Below are 15,501 nucleotides of genomic sequence, written 5' to 3'. Positions count from 1 at the left end.
TTGAAGAGATGCGCTCGGTCGTTGCAAGAAATACCTGAAAATTCAACTGCTGCATGCTGCTAATGCACATTTTTTTTTCTTCGTGGTTCATTTGATGCAGCACGTATCTAGTGTAAACCTCAAATAGCAGGGGAAGCCAAGAGAAATGATATTCTGTCAGGTAGTTTCTATACCGCTGCTGTCTTCTCTTCTGTAACTCATACTCTGAGCAAGGTCTGGTTTACAATGAAGGAAGTATTTTTCTTTGTGTGCTTTAAAATCCCTACCAAAAATTGATATTGCTGAATAAGGAAGAAGGGCAAGAAGGCTAATGTGGTAGGGGGAGGTGTGAGTAGAAAAAGAATTTCATATATGCTCTTGAATAGGTATAAGGGGGAAGATAACAGCTTTCATGTACGTCTCTATTTGTAATTCTGAAGAGGAAGGTGAGCAATAGGTTGACTCAGACAAGCTATTTTAAAACACTGTTAGAAAGATACATCTGCTAAATGTACCATTGCTAATGGTATGTTGTCTGATGGGTAAAAATATAATCAGGTCCCCCAATACATTTATTTCTTATTGTTGGAGGAATAAATCCTAACATGAATTGGAATGCCATTTTTGTTTTAACCACCGTGCAAAAATTATGAATGAATCGGCATTAATAAACCCCAAATTTTTCCTTTTCTAGATGACACGGAATCTAAGGATATATAGTAATTCACAGATCTTGTTTTAAAAGTATGCTACAGAAAGTGTGTGTTTCTCAATATGATGAAACAGGACGGGCAGAAAGAAACAAGGAGCTAACACTCTGGTGCCACCAGCGACGTTTTGTTTCTCAGTGCGGAGACATTTGGAAAGTAATAGCATGTGCAGTTGACACTGAAAAAACATTTTTAGATAAGATTATTGGAAATGTTGTTCACAGTGTTTTGCTAACACAGCATCCCAATAGGCAGCATCACATTTATACCAAGTTCTTGGAGATAAGAAAATCATCACAGAAAGCTTATAGTAATTGAAAACAAAGGGTACAAATAAAGAAATCTCTTCTCTTGCACTTTTATCTGGTTTTGATCAAATATCGCTGCATGTTGTTAAAAAAAACACAACACAGTAGTATCCCTACCCGTGCTTCAGATTGTTTTTCTCAAGAAAACTTAGAATAAAGGTCTGTCTTTGCAAACCAAATGCCAGCAGCATTGCTCAGATAGCAAACTACTAAGAAGTGTGAATACGAGCCTGACTAGTGCTACAGTCTCTGCTATTTGCTTTCCAGAACCATACCTGAGATTAGTTGCATCTCTAAGCAAAATGGGTCTAAATTTAACTGAAAAATATCACTGATGAGACCAAAATTACAGTATCAAATCAATATTAGGAACTACTAAGCCTATTAATCTTAAAATGAAATGAAATGAATGAATAAGTAAAAATGGAAAATGAGTCAAACTTAACCAGAACCGACAGTTTGGTTTTATAGATCATCATTTTTAGATGATTCAGGAAAGAGCTTTCAGAATAAACACAGAAAAATGCATTCACAATGTCACTTACATGGAAATAATTATTTTAGTACTAACCCTTCACAAAATTATTCTCTCCAGCTACTTAGTTTCTTTTGTCGAATGAATCAATGAATTCAACAGTAAAACCTGAGCAATGCAGATGGAACAGTGACCATCTCTAACTGTGTTCAGAGATGTGACTGGAGTTGCTTCACCCTCAGTGTAAACGCTGACAGCACTCACATGCTTTTGGTGGATATTCATATTCCCATCTTGCAGACTGGCAATACTCACTGAGCATTACACTCAGAGGAACTCTTAGAACTTCAGGTATTCATGTCTGAATCTAACTACTCACACCGGACAGCTTCTCACTTTGCCATTTATCCTGAAGGAGGTTAACTTCAGCTCTGCACGTTTACTATTAGGCAATTACTGAATTGTTACCTCTCCCACAGTCTCATTTGAGATAACTACAGATTACTTCATTTCCATTTGTTTTACTTTGATTTTTATTTTTTTTTTAAAGCAGTATTTTTGATAATTTCTCTACCAATACCTTGAGCTCGTTAACAAGTAAATTTATTCCAGTGACCGTCCAGCCTGCAGCCACGGTTCAGAAACAAGAGTGTTTGCTCTAGCATCCTGTAGCACCAGAATAAATGTTCCAAGACTACACACAATAAATTACATCCCTTTGATTGGCTGTGTGGTCTCCTTATCTTGATTACCACAGCAACTTCTGTACTCCTGTACATTACAGCAAACAAGGCTATAATTTTACTGTTCTCAAGAGTTACAGTGAATCACGAATGCGTAATGTTGTTCTTCTTTGTAAGTATTCAGATATGATAATTTCAAGAACGAAGCTGAGATATTACTAACAGAAACATCCATTTTATCCATGAGTGAATCATCCTTCTCTACACACAGAAAAAAAAAAAAGGTATTTAAACTCAAAATCTGTCTCTACATTTGAAGAAATACAGTTTTTAGTTCACAAATATGCAACACTTACACTGTGTCACTAAATGCAGTTGAGCAGATTTGCAACAGGAATAACTTACTGCTTTCTCTTGGAACACTGTTTGCAATTTAAAAATGTACAGATTTATGTTCAGAGAGGCAAAACATTCCCTAAATCTGTGATGTTTCAGCATTTCAGTTTCATGGTACTTCAATGACATTTATTCCAGATTATAAAACAATCAGCACAAGTATATTGCATCAAAGAATCTGAAGAGAGAACCCTTGCTACCTCAAACATAAAAGGCACGATGTAAAAAGAAATGCAAATACAAAGTGCAATACCAAATGTGGCTGCTACTCTGAAGCTGGAAAACACCCCGATTTAGGTAGCTACCAGGGGTTGTTTTCTTGTATTTGGAACAACCTTTTCACCTCTGAAAGAGCATAATGTGATTTATTTATTTATTTATTTATTTATTTTTAAGCTATGTAAAATTTCCCTTTCTGGGGAAAAAGGGAAGGAATCCATCTATACGAGGGTAGACTTTTATTTTAGCAGCTTCTGTTTGTGTTGCTGAGTGGAGCTCCCAATGACTACAGTAGCACAGAACATCAAATAATCATTAGGTCGTTCTGCTTTCCTTTGGTCTCACTGGGACATACATCAAGGTTAGTCCAATTGCGTTGTAACTACACACACACATATATACACGTGACTATACAGAGAGAAAGGAAAAAATATGATTGCATGATGACTACATTGTGTGTGGCTTGGTGTGTGTGCTAGTGAGAAGATTCAGGAAACAGAATTGCTTGGAAGTACTCAATTAGACCATGATTTGACAGAACAGGAAAGTCCTAAAAATTTGCAACAAATCTTGAACATAAGGGCTTGTACACATCTCCCTTGCTTGTGGAAGAAGACAGCTTAAAAGCGATCAACGTATTTGGGGATTCCTTATTTTGAGAGGGAGACATGGAGAAGCTTCCTTAGATGTAAAACTAAAACCCAGTTGTACAGAAGTCACAGAAATAGAAAGGAAGAGCAAGAACAGCATCAAAGGCAGTTAACAGACTAAGATAAAAACACTGTGAACACATGGGTAACAACAGTTCAGCACAAGATACTCACTTTCTAGCAGATGATATTTGAATCTGCAGTGAAACGTAGTAGAAACGCGAACACTTGACTCCACAGACATCTCGCCTTTTCCCTTCTCGCCTCCCCCTTCTCGATTAGAGCACTAGTCACAATTGACAGTAAACCAGCTGCTCCTGTTATGATTTTGAGAGTGCAATTTACCAAAATGGGCCCTAACGTAAGAGGATCGAAAATGGCTAATGCAGTCTGTTTTATTTCACACAAGCTGTACCCAAACTGAATTTTGTCCTGGTGAGCAGCAGTGCTTGCCCAGAACCCACACTCAGCCTAGAACCGAGCCCTAGCAGGCTCTTACCTCCTTTATTTATCTATTTTGCCTCAACTTAAACTGTACCGTGTATTCCTGACCATTTGAATGGATTTGGCAGGAAAGGAAAGAAAAATGGAAAGGAAAAAGGAACCTAGCAATTCTAAAACAAGTTTTCTTTGGGGCTTTGAAGAGGTCTTACGTAATTTCTGTCTACGTGAGGCAAATAAACTGCCAGTCAGGGGGTAATATAGCCTTCTACCGAACAGATTTGATCCTTCTGCTCACAGACCTTTGCTTTCAGCATTCAAGTTCAGAAGTCTGAATCCCACTGGAAGGGGAATAAAAGCAGCTGTACATGAAAGTGTTGTGTAGAAGCGCTATATGCTCCTCACGGACTCAGAAATACATCAGGTTTGTCATACTATAAAGGCGTAAGTATCAGGAGAAGATTGCCAAACATGCTGAGGATGTAACCTGTGGGCATCAGGGACAGAGAAAACAAACCAGACCTCTAGGCACATGCACTGCCTAACAAGTAACTGCGGCATCATTCCTCCTGCTGGCTGAACAGTGACCGGGACAGATAACGCCTCCGACTGTGCTGTTCTGTCAAAATATGCACCAAGGTTTCCTACTCCTTGTACAGGTCTCCTTCACCCAATTTTATCATTTATAATTGTAACATAATGATAAAGGCTTGTAACTTATCTTTTCATGTTCAAGCGTTCAAACTGAGGACGTTCTGGAAACAGTACCAGAAAAACACAACCACTGCAAACCGGCGTAGGTAAACAGACAAGCCCAGAGCAATGTCTTTATAAAAGGGAATCATCTGTTTAGAGGAACCAGGAAGTTCTCTCACTATTTTCCCCTACATTTTAGCAATCCTGTTCAGAAGTCTTTTACTTCAGCATTTCCATTTCATGACCCCTGCCTGCAGCTCCTGGGTGGGCTGACATACTTAGAACAAGACAAACCTCGGATGTGGAAAAAAAACACAATGTTTTCTCCTGCAGGAAAACACAGTGCACAATTCACTTGCTCGCATGAAATCCAGTACATACACTCATTTTGGACAGTTATGAGAGCCTTTGGAGACTGGCAGGCCTTCTATGATGAGCAACAACACTGAACGCACGAAAAATGCTCAGGTTCTCCCTGCAAGAAGCCAGTTAGAAATTCCTCTTGTGACTCAAATACTCAAAAAGCATTAGTTTATCTGCCCATGTCACTTTGTTAACACTAATGTTTATAACAATACAAGACAGTCAAAGTCTTAAAACCCTTTTTTTTTTTATATGCAGGGGCTGGGAAGCCCGCTCTGTGTGACTCACGCAATGCACCTGGCTGACCTTGTTTGCTCATTCAGGTATGCTTTAAGTGGGGTGTTTATTTGCTAGTCAGCTGTCTGGAGTGGAAACAAGGACAAACATTAGAGACAAGGACAGGACAAACATTAGAAAAAAAAGTACTGAATTGACAGTGTGAGCTCCCTGTAACAATTCAAGAGCTTGCAATGTTCAAGAAGGAGCATCCAAAATCACACCCATTACAATGTTAAATAGCTTAGCAGCAACATCTTTAAAAATGGGATCGTAACAAAGCATAAAGAAAAAATGCACACTCACCATAAACTCCGGCTGCACAACCAGACATCCCGATGTATATAACTGGCTGTGTTGCCTCGAAATTTATACAGCTAACAAAAAAGACTTGTATCTCTGTAATATATTTAAAAGGCTACCAGTACTAGGCAAAAACATTTTTTTTTTATTCCCCACTTATACAGAATAACTGAAATCTAAGGCTTTTTATTTTAGCATATTGAGCAATAGCATTAAAGTGGTTCTTACAAGCACTGATAATCAGAAGCCTTTTTTGCTTTGAAAACTGTTCTTTGTTTGAACCTCTACAGAGTATGACTCCAGGCTCTGTACTCTGTATATTACAACGGCTGTTGTAATACCTAAATCCATGATCTAGGTTAAAGAATAATGATAATAAAAAAATATGTTGAGGGCATTGAAGATGAAGTGCTTCAGGGAAAAAAAAATCCGCAACAAAAAAACCACCAGAAGGATAACACGGAAGCCTTTCTCTCAAAGAGGTGGGATGATGAAGGGCAAGGAACGAACACTAGACTTGACCAAAGATGAAACAGCATATAAAATAAACAAAATCTTGATTCTGTTTTTGTGGTGTTCAGGCTTGTGCGAAACACAGTCAAAGGCTTAAACAAAAGGCTTTAATTGAGCAGATGTTTTATAGAATAAAGAGGGCCTACATATTATTGTGTAAGATGGTGATGTCCTGAACACAATCAGTCCAGACCAGCATGTCATGTATTATCCACAATAACTGCACATTTTTCCATCTCTACTGGATGTGAAAGTACGAAAAATGATAAGGATGAAGCAGCTAAAAGCCTCAACTGAGCAGGGCACATTTTGTCTGCGTGTGTTTGCGTGCAACAGAGAATTTTAAAACGCAGAGCAAATAAAATTGGTGCAGACATTACTAGAATAATTAAACTGAGCAATTATGAGTAAGCTGCTGCATGGTTTCAGTGACACAGAATCAACATTTAGAGGTTGCTGTGTCTCATTTGGTAGGGTATGTTGAGAACTGATAAAAGGACGTTAAAGGGAAGGTAAAGTCTTCAACAGATTTTACGTTCTAAGTGGGTTCAGAACTGCTTTGGCCACAGAAGCAGCCATTTGGTTTTATTTGCATAGTAACTGCTGCTTTAATCTGTGGCACTTCTTCACCACGTATAGTGTTGGATAGTGTCTAATAAAAGAATCTAAGTTCCTTCGGATTGTTGGAGGAGTAGCAGACAAAGAATAAAAGCAGTAACGATGTGTGGTCCTGCGAGAAATGTCTATTTTCCCCAGCTACATGAGTAATTGCTCCTCACTTTGCAAGTGGTTCTGTAGTTAACAGAGCCTTGTCTCCCCAAAGACAGTCCTAGACATCTGAGTCTAAAAATGATGATCTGTTCAAGGATTCACATGATGTGGCCTGACTCTGGAAATTTAGTAAGGGTAATTTGTAGGATGCTAAAGCCTAGGCATATGTGCTACTAACCAACTGCTGAGAAACAGTCAGAAAGGCTGAAATGTTGAAACCTATGTGTCATAACTAGCATCAAGAATTAAGAATTTGCATAATTCCGTCATAATTCCAAAGAAAAAGGAATTTCTTTCAATGTTTTAAATGTAAACGTGTAATTTTGTCACGTCTAAGTTAACCACTAAATTTCTTAAAATCCTAAAATTATGGGAAATGGTAAGAAAGTTGGCTGCAGTAGTTGCTTAAGTAAAACCAGTTTTTAAGAAGAGCTCAGTTTTAGATAAATAATCATTGAGACGTATTGCACACACCGAGCTCAGTCTTCAAAGTGAAACAGATTTGATGTAAAATGAAACACGCTTATTGTATTTGTAACTAATGTACCTTAAAAGTAAAGCAAATATTGATATTTCAGACACAAGACTCAAGATCTATAACAAACTCTATAAAATGCATGCTGTTCACATTTAGTAATCATACTCTGTTCTATATAACTAGAAACAAGATTCATTGAAGACTATAATTCACCAGCCTTTTTTGCCAGTGTTTTACTACAATACCATTATCCTGCCATATTACATTTTACAGTATGTGTGCAAGTCCCATAAATACACCAGCCTATGCAAAATAGGCAGTAATGACTCTCGCTGCTTTCGGAATACTTGCTGCTTTTGAATTTTATGTGAGTTTCATATTTTGTTGATGTGTTTGCAATGGGATATGTACTGCCCAGAAGAGAAATTATTTTACATTTTCATTAAAAGCTTTAGCGGTAAATAAACCATCAGAACTCATGCAGATATTCACTGAAACATCTACAGCAGTCCATTAAGGTGTCAAAATCTATGTTAACCATTTGAAAAAGTAGCTGGATGCAGCACATTTAAGCCTTGAATATATAGATATGGGTATAAATGATCAAGATATTTTAGAGTATTACACAAACCTCTGCAGAGCTCTAAAGGCAAGTTTACACTCATCAATAATGGCTCGGTACAACAGCTGCCCTTTTATTACAAAAAAGTCTATTCAGACAGTAGGTGTGGAAAGATCTGCAAGTTGCTACTAATGCTCAAATTATGAGCTATTCAGAGACTTAGTCTCGGGAAGTATTTATTTATAATAAAGGAGATTTAGAATAAATCTTAAGGTCAACTTCTGCTCAGATTTACTTCAATAGTGTTCCCCATCAGGTATTTCTAGCTGGGACTTGGCTCCCCTGAGCTAATACCATTTTCAGCACAAAGCTGCAGGTCTCACGCTTGGCAGCAGCAGTCCTGTAGCATTGCTCCAGCAAAGCTGAGCAGAATCCACTAAGCTAAAGGTTTTTAGTTTTGTTTTTATTTATTTGAAAGCCTGAGGGTTAGAAATACTAATCTCTAATATCATGGCTTATGTGTCTCTTCAATACAAAAGGCCTGACGTTTGTAAGAAACAGTATAAATCTGCAGTAACTACAAAAGATGATAGAATTTATTAAATCCACCACAGTCCAACTGCATGTACTTCAATGGCAGTTTCCAAAAGGTGCTGCACTTGAGCACGAACAGGAGGATCAGTTTTATGCCCATCTTCAAGTTCAGTCATACTAAATTCACATCAAGCACAGGTCTCAAGGACACAATGCGAACTCCTGATGGTTAATTTCAATACAGAATATCAAAGTTTGCTATCCAATTAAAGAAACATAAAGAACCACCTGATTAGCAAGCTCACTGAATTAAACAGGAACAAGCTACAACAGCCTGAGAACTGCAGGGCCCTTCTGTCACCGACGGAAGATTCATTACGAATGTGCTCCCAATGTATCACAACACCTGTCCAAAGTATCAAAAGGATTTTAAAACCAGTTGTCGAACAAATTACTAGCTAAAAAAGCAAGCACTTTTTTTGCTTCCATATCCAAATAATATTTATTTATTTATTTTTACTTGCTGAAGCACTTAATAGCATAAAACATTCAGAACAGAGATCAGCCTAAACTTAGCCAAACGCATACTGACCAAGTCTTTTCCTGGCTACAGTTCGGGACTGGGTTGGCACAGAGTGCAACGTCACGGCTATCAAGAATCAGACAGTTTGAAGGAATTACCGTCAATGAAGGAGGGAGGATGCTGTAATTTATTCTGTTTGCTGACTGTTGCAAACCACCCGGATCTATTAGATTGATTCCGGACACTGCACCCAAACTGGTGCAGAACTGCACAAAAGGACAGCATCAAGTTGTCCACATTCTTCATTGTTTCACTTTTCAAGTAAATGAATGCATTGCTGAGAGGCTCTGACTCCAGTGCTCAGTATGTTCTTAAAATTAGTAAAAAGAAAAATATCCTTTGGCAAGAGACCAAGAAAACGGTAAGGCATGACTAGGGTTACCAACCTGCCAGCTTTATGGATATGAAATCTTACCCAAGTTGCTTTAATACCGTCAAGGTAATAGGTATGATCAGCACTATATCACGTTAATAGCGTGACTGTAATACAGAGAAAATAGCAGTACAACAATGAATTTCTTGAGGATGAGGGGTTAATACCCATTAAAGAAACTTGCAGCTTGCACCTCTGTTGCTTTGCACTTTGTGTATTGATTTAAAGCTCAGGTTTGTAAAAACAGAACAATGGGGTTTAGGGCCTCAGATGTATTTAACTCCTTTATATTTGTGAACATGCATGCAAAGGGTTACAGATTCTTTCTTAAAGAATGTGGCAACATCTCAAACTTGCATTACTGAACTGTAAATGACATCAAGTGCAAAATCCCACTTTACTTTCCTAGTCCTGCATGCTGAACCTTTCGAATGTTGTTTTAGCCCCACAGGGGCCAGCTGTATGCTGAAGGGGAACAAAAGGAAAAAGACCTCGAAGAGTTTATGCTTTAAAGAAGAATTATTTAAGCCGAGAAGGAGGAGAAAGTATTGAACAGAACGAAGAAGAGACTGAAAATGCTAACGCTCAATATACAGAAAGAGCAGCAACCATGTCAAATGCAGCAAAAGGATCTATCTAAAAACGACTAAAAGTAAAGGTTAGCTGAGCAGACAGGGAAAGAATATGTCAGGAAATTCACTTGAGAAGATGTATAGGAGAGGAAACAAAGGCCTTATTATATGCTGTACTCTGTAAAACAGAGCACTGCTTAAAAGCCACTGGAATTATATGAACAGAAAGCAAAATCAGTGTGCATCACTTGTTGACAGAACTGCACGTACAGCTCTGGCTTCAGCATATTGCTGTTTGAGAGATCCCAAGATGGACTGCACAACTGTCTCCTGATGAACCGTTTTCCAGGATTGAGATGAATGAAGAGAAAATACTTGAGAACTTGGGGAAGGGGGAAAAGGAATGAAAAATCAGGATAGACAAATGAAGGCACCACATAACACCTTCTCTCTTTTAAAATGGGCTTCCCCTTCTGTTATTATTAGGTTTTCCTCTTCTGCTTCATTCCTTTCTCCCTCTTTCTTTGAAAACAATATCCTAGCTAAGTTATTTAGAGGCTGCTGGCTGACAGGTGCTAAATGATTCCTTCTTTTCCAAAACCCAGCATGTTGAGGCTGTCAATCTTCCTAGACGTTGCAGACTATCTCTGGAATACTTGAACTCTACTGTCATTGCATCTCATGCATAATTTCTCCATTTCTTGCATTCATTTCAATTGGCTCGGGGTAAGGAGGCATCTTAATGCCAGTTCTGTTGCTGTTCACACTTGAAGCATCTGTTTTGCCAACATCACCTTGCAATTAGTGCCTTCCTGCACACCCATTAATTTCTTGCCTTCTTCTGAGTTTACAGTTATCAGAGGGGTAAACAGAGTGGGCACAAATGTGAAAATGCCCAAAGTTCACACTTTGTCAGCCCTGCATGTCAAATCCACTGCCTGTGAAGTTAGTTGGGCTCAGGGTGGGGAAGCAGCATAATCTGCTAGCAGATACGGTCACGCCCAGGAATTCAGGAGTAACTGGTGAGCAAACTGAGCAACACAACCCACAGACTTACCTTTGAACTGACACAACACGGCCAGGACAACCCCCCTCGTGGTTTTTCTATTGCTTTTGCAACCAAATTTGAGGCCTATTGTAACTTCATTTTTCCACTTAAACCTTTCGCTTGCATTTTTGACCTAAGCTACACCTCATTTGCTCTAGTTAGTTTTTGTTTCACATTTCCAAGGCTGAACTGCAGCCACTTCCAAGCTCCACACAGGACTCGAGAGTCTTTGCTACAGCTGAATGCAGAGAGTATTTTATACGAGGCTGTAAGCTAAGGACGCGCTCTAAAATCATCTGAAACCAGTGCAATACTTCCTTGGTGCGAGACAAGGGAGTGCAGCATGAGTAACTGCTGGGTGTTCCTAGGAATAGTGCAAAGGAGTAAAATTAATGTTCACAACAATAAGTGAAAAAAACACATAGAGAGTAAAGCAGTGTGCAGCAGATAAAACATAAAACATACCAGTATGATGAGCACGATACTGTAATAATGATGCATTTTTAATAGCTGCAGAGGCTGCTCATACATGGGCTGACTCTAGGAGAAGAGTCTGTGAATCTCTCTCTTATATTTTAGAGACAAACCGATGGGCTCTGAGCTGACGGAGCCTGGCAGGGAGCCATGCACTTGCCCAAGGTGCTGCAGTGACTGAACAGACACGGATCTCGGCTAGGATAAGCTGCTCTGCACCATGCCCAGTGTCTGACTGGTAGGCTGCAGGAAAGCTTTCTAACAGCTGAAGTTTGTGAGCGAAGGGAGGAGGACGCAGAAGGACGGCTACTGGTTAGTCAGACCAGCAGATAATGCAGCTTAAAGAAACACAGCATGCCTTCATGGATTCAGCAGACAGTTTATCCAGCTCCTGCACTATACCAGAACTGCCTTACTGCATACACTCCGAGCTAAATGAAGCCCCTATTGCACACAATTAATAAACATATCTATGGGGAGAATCTGTTGTGGGGATTGGAAGCCAGAACTGTCTCTTCTCTAGGCCAACTCCTCATCAATTGTGAAAGAAATGGCTCTGGTCCCATCAAGCTCGTGCCAGCAGAGATTCTGTTATATTTAAATCAACATTTGCCGCAGCAGGGGATTATCAGATGCTCTACTTAAAATGACGGATTTTCTTTTTTGTTTTGATGTTTAACTCATAAAAAAATGAATTTATTTGGGTTGGGTGCTGATGCCTGCAAGCACAGCTGCTCACCAGCTCTGTTTTGCTTGCCATGCAAATGCACAAGAAGAAGATTTAAAACCCTTTTACAATATGGCTAGTGTCAGGGTTTGCGTTTTCTGATTCTCTTACTGCTGTGGCAATGCACACAGAAAGTTCCCCACACTCATCAACCTCCCAAAGCAAAGATCTGCAGAATTTTCTTACGTTCCTCTCTTTACAGGAACAAACTTCGGAGATGAGAAACCTGAAAAAGGCAGCAGAGGCAGGAACACAGGGCAGAACACAGGGGGCTCAGTCCTGGCCCTGCACACAAGCTGAAAAGCAGCACGCTAGGAGCAGACCAGCCGAGCTCCAAAGAGCAGTTTGTGGATGTGGTACTCCCACATTGAGAGGCAGGTGCCTATCCCTGCCCATTCTTACTGCTGCAGAATAAAAAATGGTTCAGTAATTTGCTAATGCTACCTGAACTATTTGCAAGGGTAAAACAGTATCTCAGTTACTCAATTCTCTCAGCTGCTGTTGCCACATGAGGATTTATTAGTAGTAAAAACCAGGCACATTTAATAGCATTTCATGCACAGGAGATCGACTTTGGGTCTATGAAGACCGTAATCAAATTCTTGGAAAGAGGATGCAGATTTAGAGAGATGCTTCTTCTATGTCTCTTACTTAAGACCCAGCTGACACAAGCTACTAAAATTTGCTGCTAAATGAGTCAAGACAGTACAGCGCATTTCAAAGCAGCATTAAAATCAGCGCTTGCCTCAGCAGGATTTGGTGCTCTTGATTCATGCCTGTGTAAAATTAAAGCTGAATTAGAACACCGCAGTTCTTTATTTGTAATCCTCCTTGATTGTTTGCTTTCACTAATATGTTATTCAGCTTAAAGACTATTTACTAAAAGTGAACTGTGTGAGCATGCAGAGCATTGACAATGGTACATTAGCTTCCATTATTTGTAAATTAATTTATACGAGTCAAATTTTAAGCCATCTACAGTTTGGATACTTTAAAACTATGGATCCAAACCTTTAATCCATATTCTCTTAACTGCTTTTATATATGCTGTGTGCAGAAATTAAGACAAATAAGCAAACTTAATCCAGATATTTTTGTTGCTACCTCTTCATGACATTTGGTCTCGATCACTGCATGATCACCCTGTCATCCCTGCCATCTCACCCCCAAAATAAAGAAAAACAAAGATTAGCACTAAGAGGTGCCATTGGCAGAGGTGCCGACTGTGATGACATCTCAGGAATTGTCAGATGCGGACCCCCAACGCTGCTGCTCACTTTCTCTTGCACAAAAGCACAGAAAGGGGTTGCCACTGATGGCACATAATGGCATAAACACAGCTGGGGAACGCAGGCAGTACCAAGTACTGCTGCCCACTAAGGACTATGCTGAGATCCACTAAAACAGTTTTAAAAAAAGGAAGTACCAGTCATGGTTAAAGTCACTGAGGTAAAAATATTTGAGGAATGACTAGCAATGCAGACAGGAATAGTGGGAAAGAACAGCTCTCCTTCCCAGTGCTTCCTAGGAAACTGTCAGCTGTCACCACCAACGCCCCTGCTTTCCATTTCTTCTAGGACTAATGACTTCGGATTTTTAGGATTAAGCATGGTGTAGGAGATTTGTATAAAGAACATTTACTTTTAATATTTCTGTCCTTAGGTTTAACAAGTCTTCAACACCTTTAAGCTGCAGAAAAACAATTCCAGAGATGAAGATTTATATTGTTGATAATGGGGCAGGCTCACATAAATAATTGAGCTGAACTTGAATCTCATTCCAGTTGTAAAGGAGCTGCCTCTTATTGAACTGCATTGCATGATTAGAGGTTTGACTACATCATTCATTCATAGCCATTGTCAGAAATAAATCGCTAGATTAACTTGTGACTACGGCAAGCACAGGAAATGTGTGCTCTTTGGGAGAATAATGTGCCTGCACTTCTGCACTTGATGGAATAGAATAATCAGAATCTTCTCTAAGGGATTCAGATAGATATTGGTGACACAAATGGGGCATGAATCTCCTATCCATTCTGGTTTCAGTTTGCATTTTCAGGTCCATGCAGAGTATGGATTAAAAAAACAAAACAAACAAAAAAGCAATGCCTCAATTAGCATCTATTTTGCATCTAATGAAACAAGCACAGGCTTCACCTACCATTGCTTTCAAGCCTTACGTTTTAATCTAGGGCTTCATCCAAACTCTAAAGAAATAAATTCTTGTTTAAAAGACATTGATTTGTTGCCAGCCCTGGGTTTTGCAATGTTCTACACATCTTGGTACCCACATGCACAGACATAACAATTATTGAGCAAGACTTACAGGCTATCTCAGTTATTTCTCGTCCACTTATTTAAGAGGTCAGGTCTTTCTTAACTTGAATATACCAAAAGAGTTTATAACCTTGAGCTTACTGCCACAGACCATAATCATTATTTATTTGAGTCTGATACCCAGTTTCTAAAGACACTGAATTATTTTCAGTAGACTGTTTACCTTGATGAGCACAGAATTAGGCTTGCATGCTGAGCCTTTATGTGAAATTTTACTGTCCACAACAAGATATGACCTGTTAAGATTTACAGGCTTTATCAGCAGCAATAACAATTTTACAATCAACAACAGTAAATCAGGGCTTACTGAGAACTCTACAATTTTTATCTGTAGAAAACAATTAAAATGCCAGTTTTTCATTCAACATAATTTCTAACTTTCATAAAACACAGATATTTTATTTGATTGTTGACTGTAAAGCAGGTAATTCTAAAATTATCTTCCCAATTCCCAATAATTCCCAAGTGGTTGAATTCCAGCAACGATAGCACTGCTTGGCTATTTAACTATGCAGACGTTGGAAACCAGCCAAATGCATGCAATCAATTCAGCAAACCAAATCAGTGTACCTATTTACTCAATAGGTCATAATTTGTTTTTTTGGGTCTCAAAGAAAACACATGGAATTTAAATAGTTTTTCACTTGAAAACTTTTTTCTCACCTTTAAACACTGTAGTTTTTGAATGAGTAACAAAAACATGAAGTGTTTTTTACTTACTCTGTGAAGTGTTTACTTACACTGCAACCAATATTAAGCCATGAAAACCACATGGTACCTGAGCCCTTTTGGCCTCTCTCCCCATTTCCCACCAGCCCAGGAGGCACCAGTAAAATGCAGAAAGCCTCACCTCAGCTGCAGGGACTCCCTCAGGGGGCCGGCAGTGGAGAACGATCATCCCTTCGATAGGAACCTCCTTCCCCTGCGGGTCTTGCTCAAAGTTTTTCCGTAAATCTGCAGAGAGTTTATGTAATAATTCATTATTCCTTCAGTGCAACTTTACTTGGGTAAATACAGACTTCAAATGCTGA

At 39.1% G+C, this 15,501-nt stretch overlaps 1 protein-coding gene across 1 annotated transcript in view; it reads right to left on the bottom strand.

The window, feature by feature from the left end:
• Positions 1-15,501, bottom strand: part of UNC5D (unc-5 netrin receptor D) — a 71,826-nt gene that overhangs the window by 42,289 nt on the left and 14,036 nt on the right. Inside the window, exon 4 of the mRNA XM_032204017.1 lies at positions 15,321-15,424. Coding sequence (XP_032059908.1) covers positions 15,321-15,424 — 104 coding nt within the window. The remainder of the gene's footprint in view (positions 1-15,320; positions 15,425-15,501) is intronic.

This window comes from Aythya fuligula, chromosome 27 (genome assembly GCF_009819795.1).
Source record: "Aythya fuligula isolate bAytFul2 chromosome 27, bAytFul2.pri, whole genome shotgun sequence".
Classification (NCBI taxonomy): domain Eukaryota; kingdom Metazoa; phylum Chordata; class Aves; order Anseriformes; family Anatidae; genus Aythya; species Aythya fuligula.
This window is presented reverse-complemented; position numbering and strand designations above follow the sequence as displayed.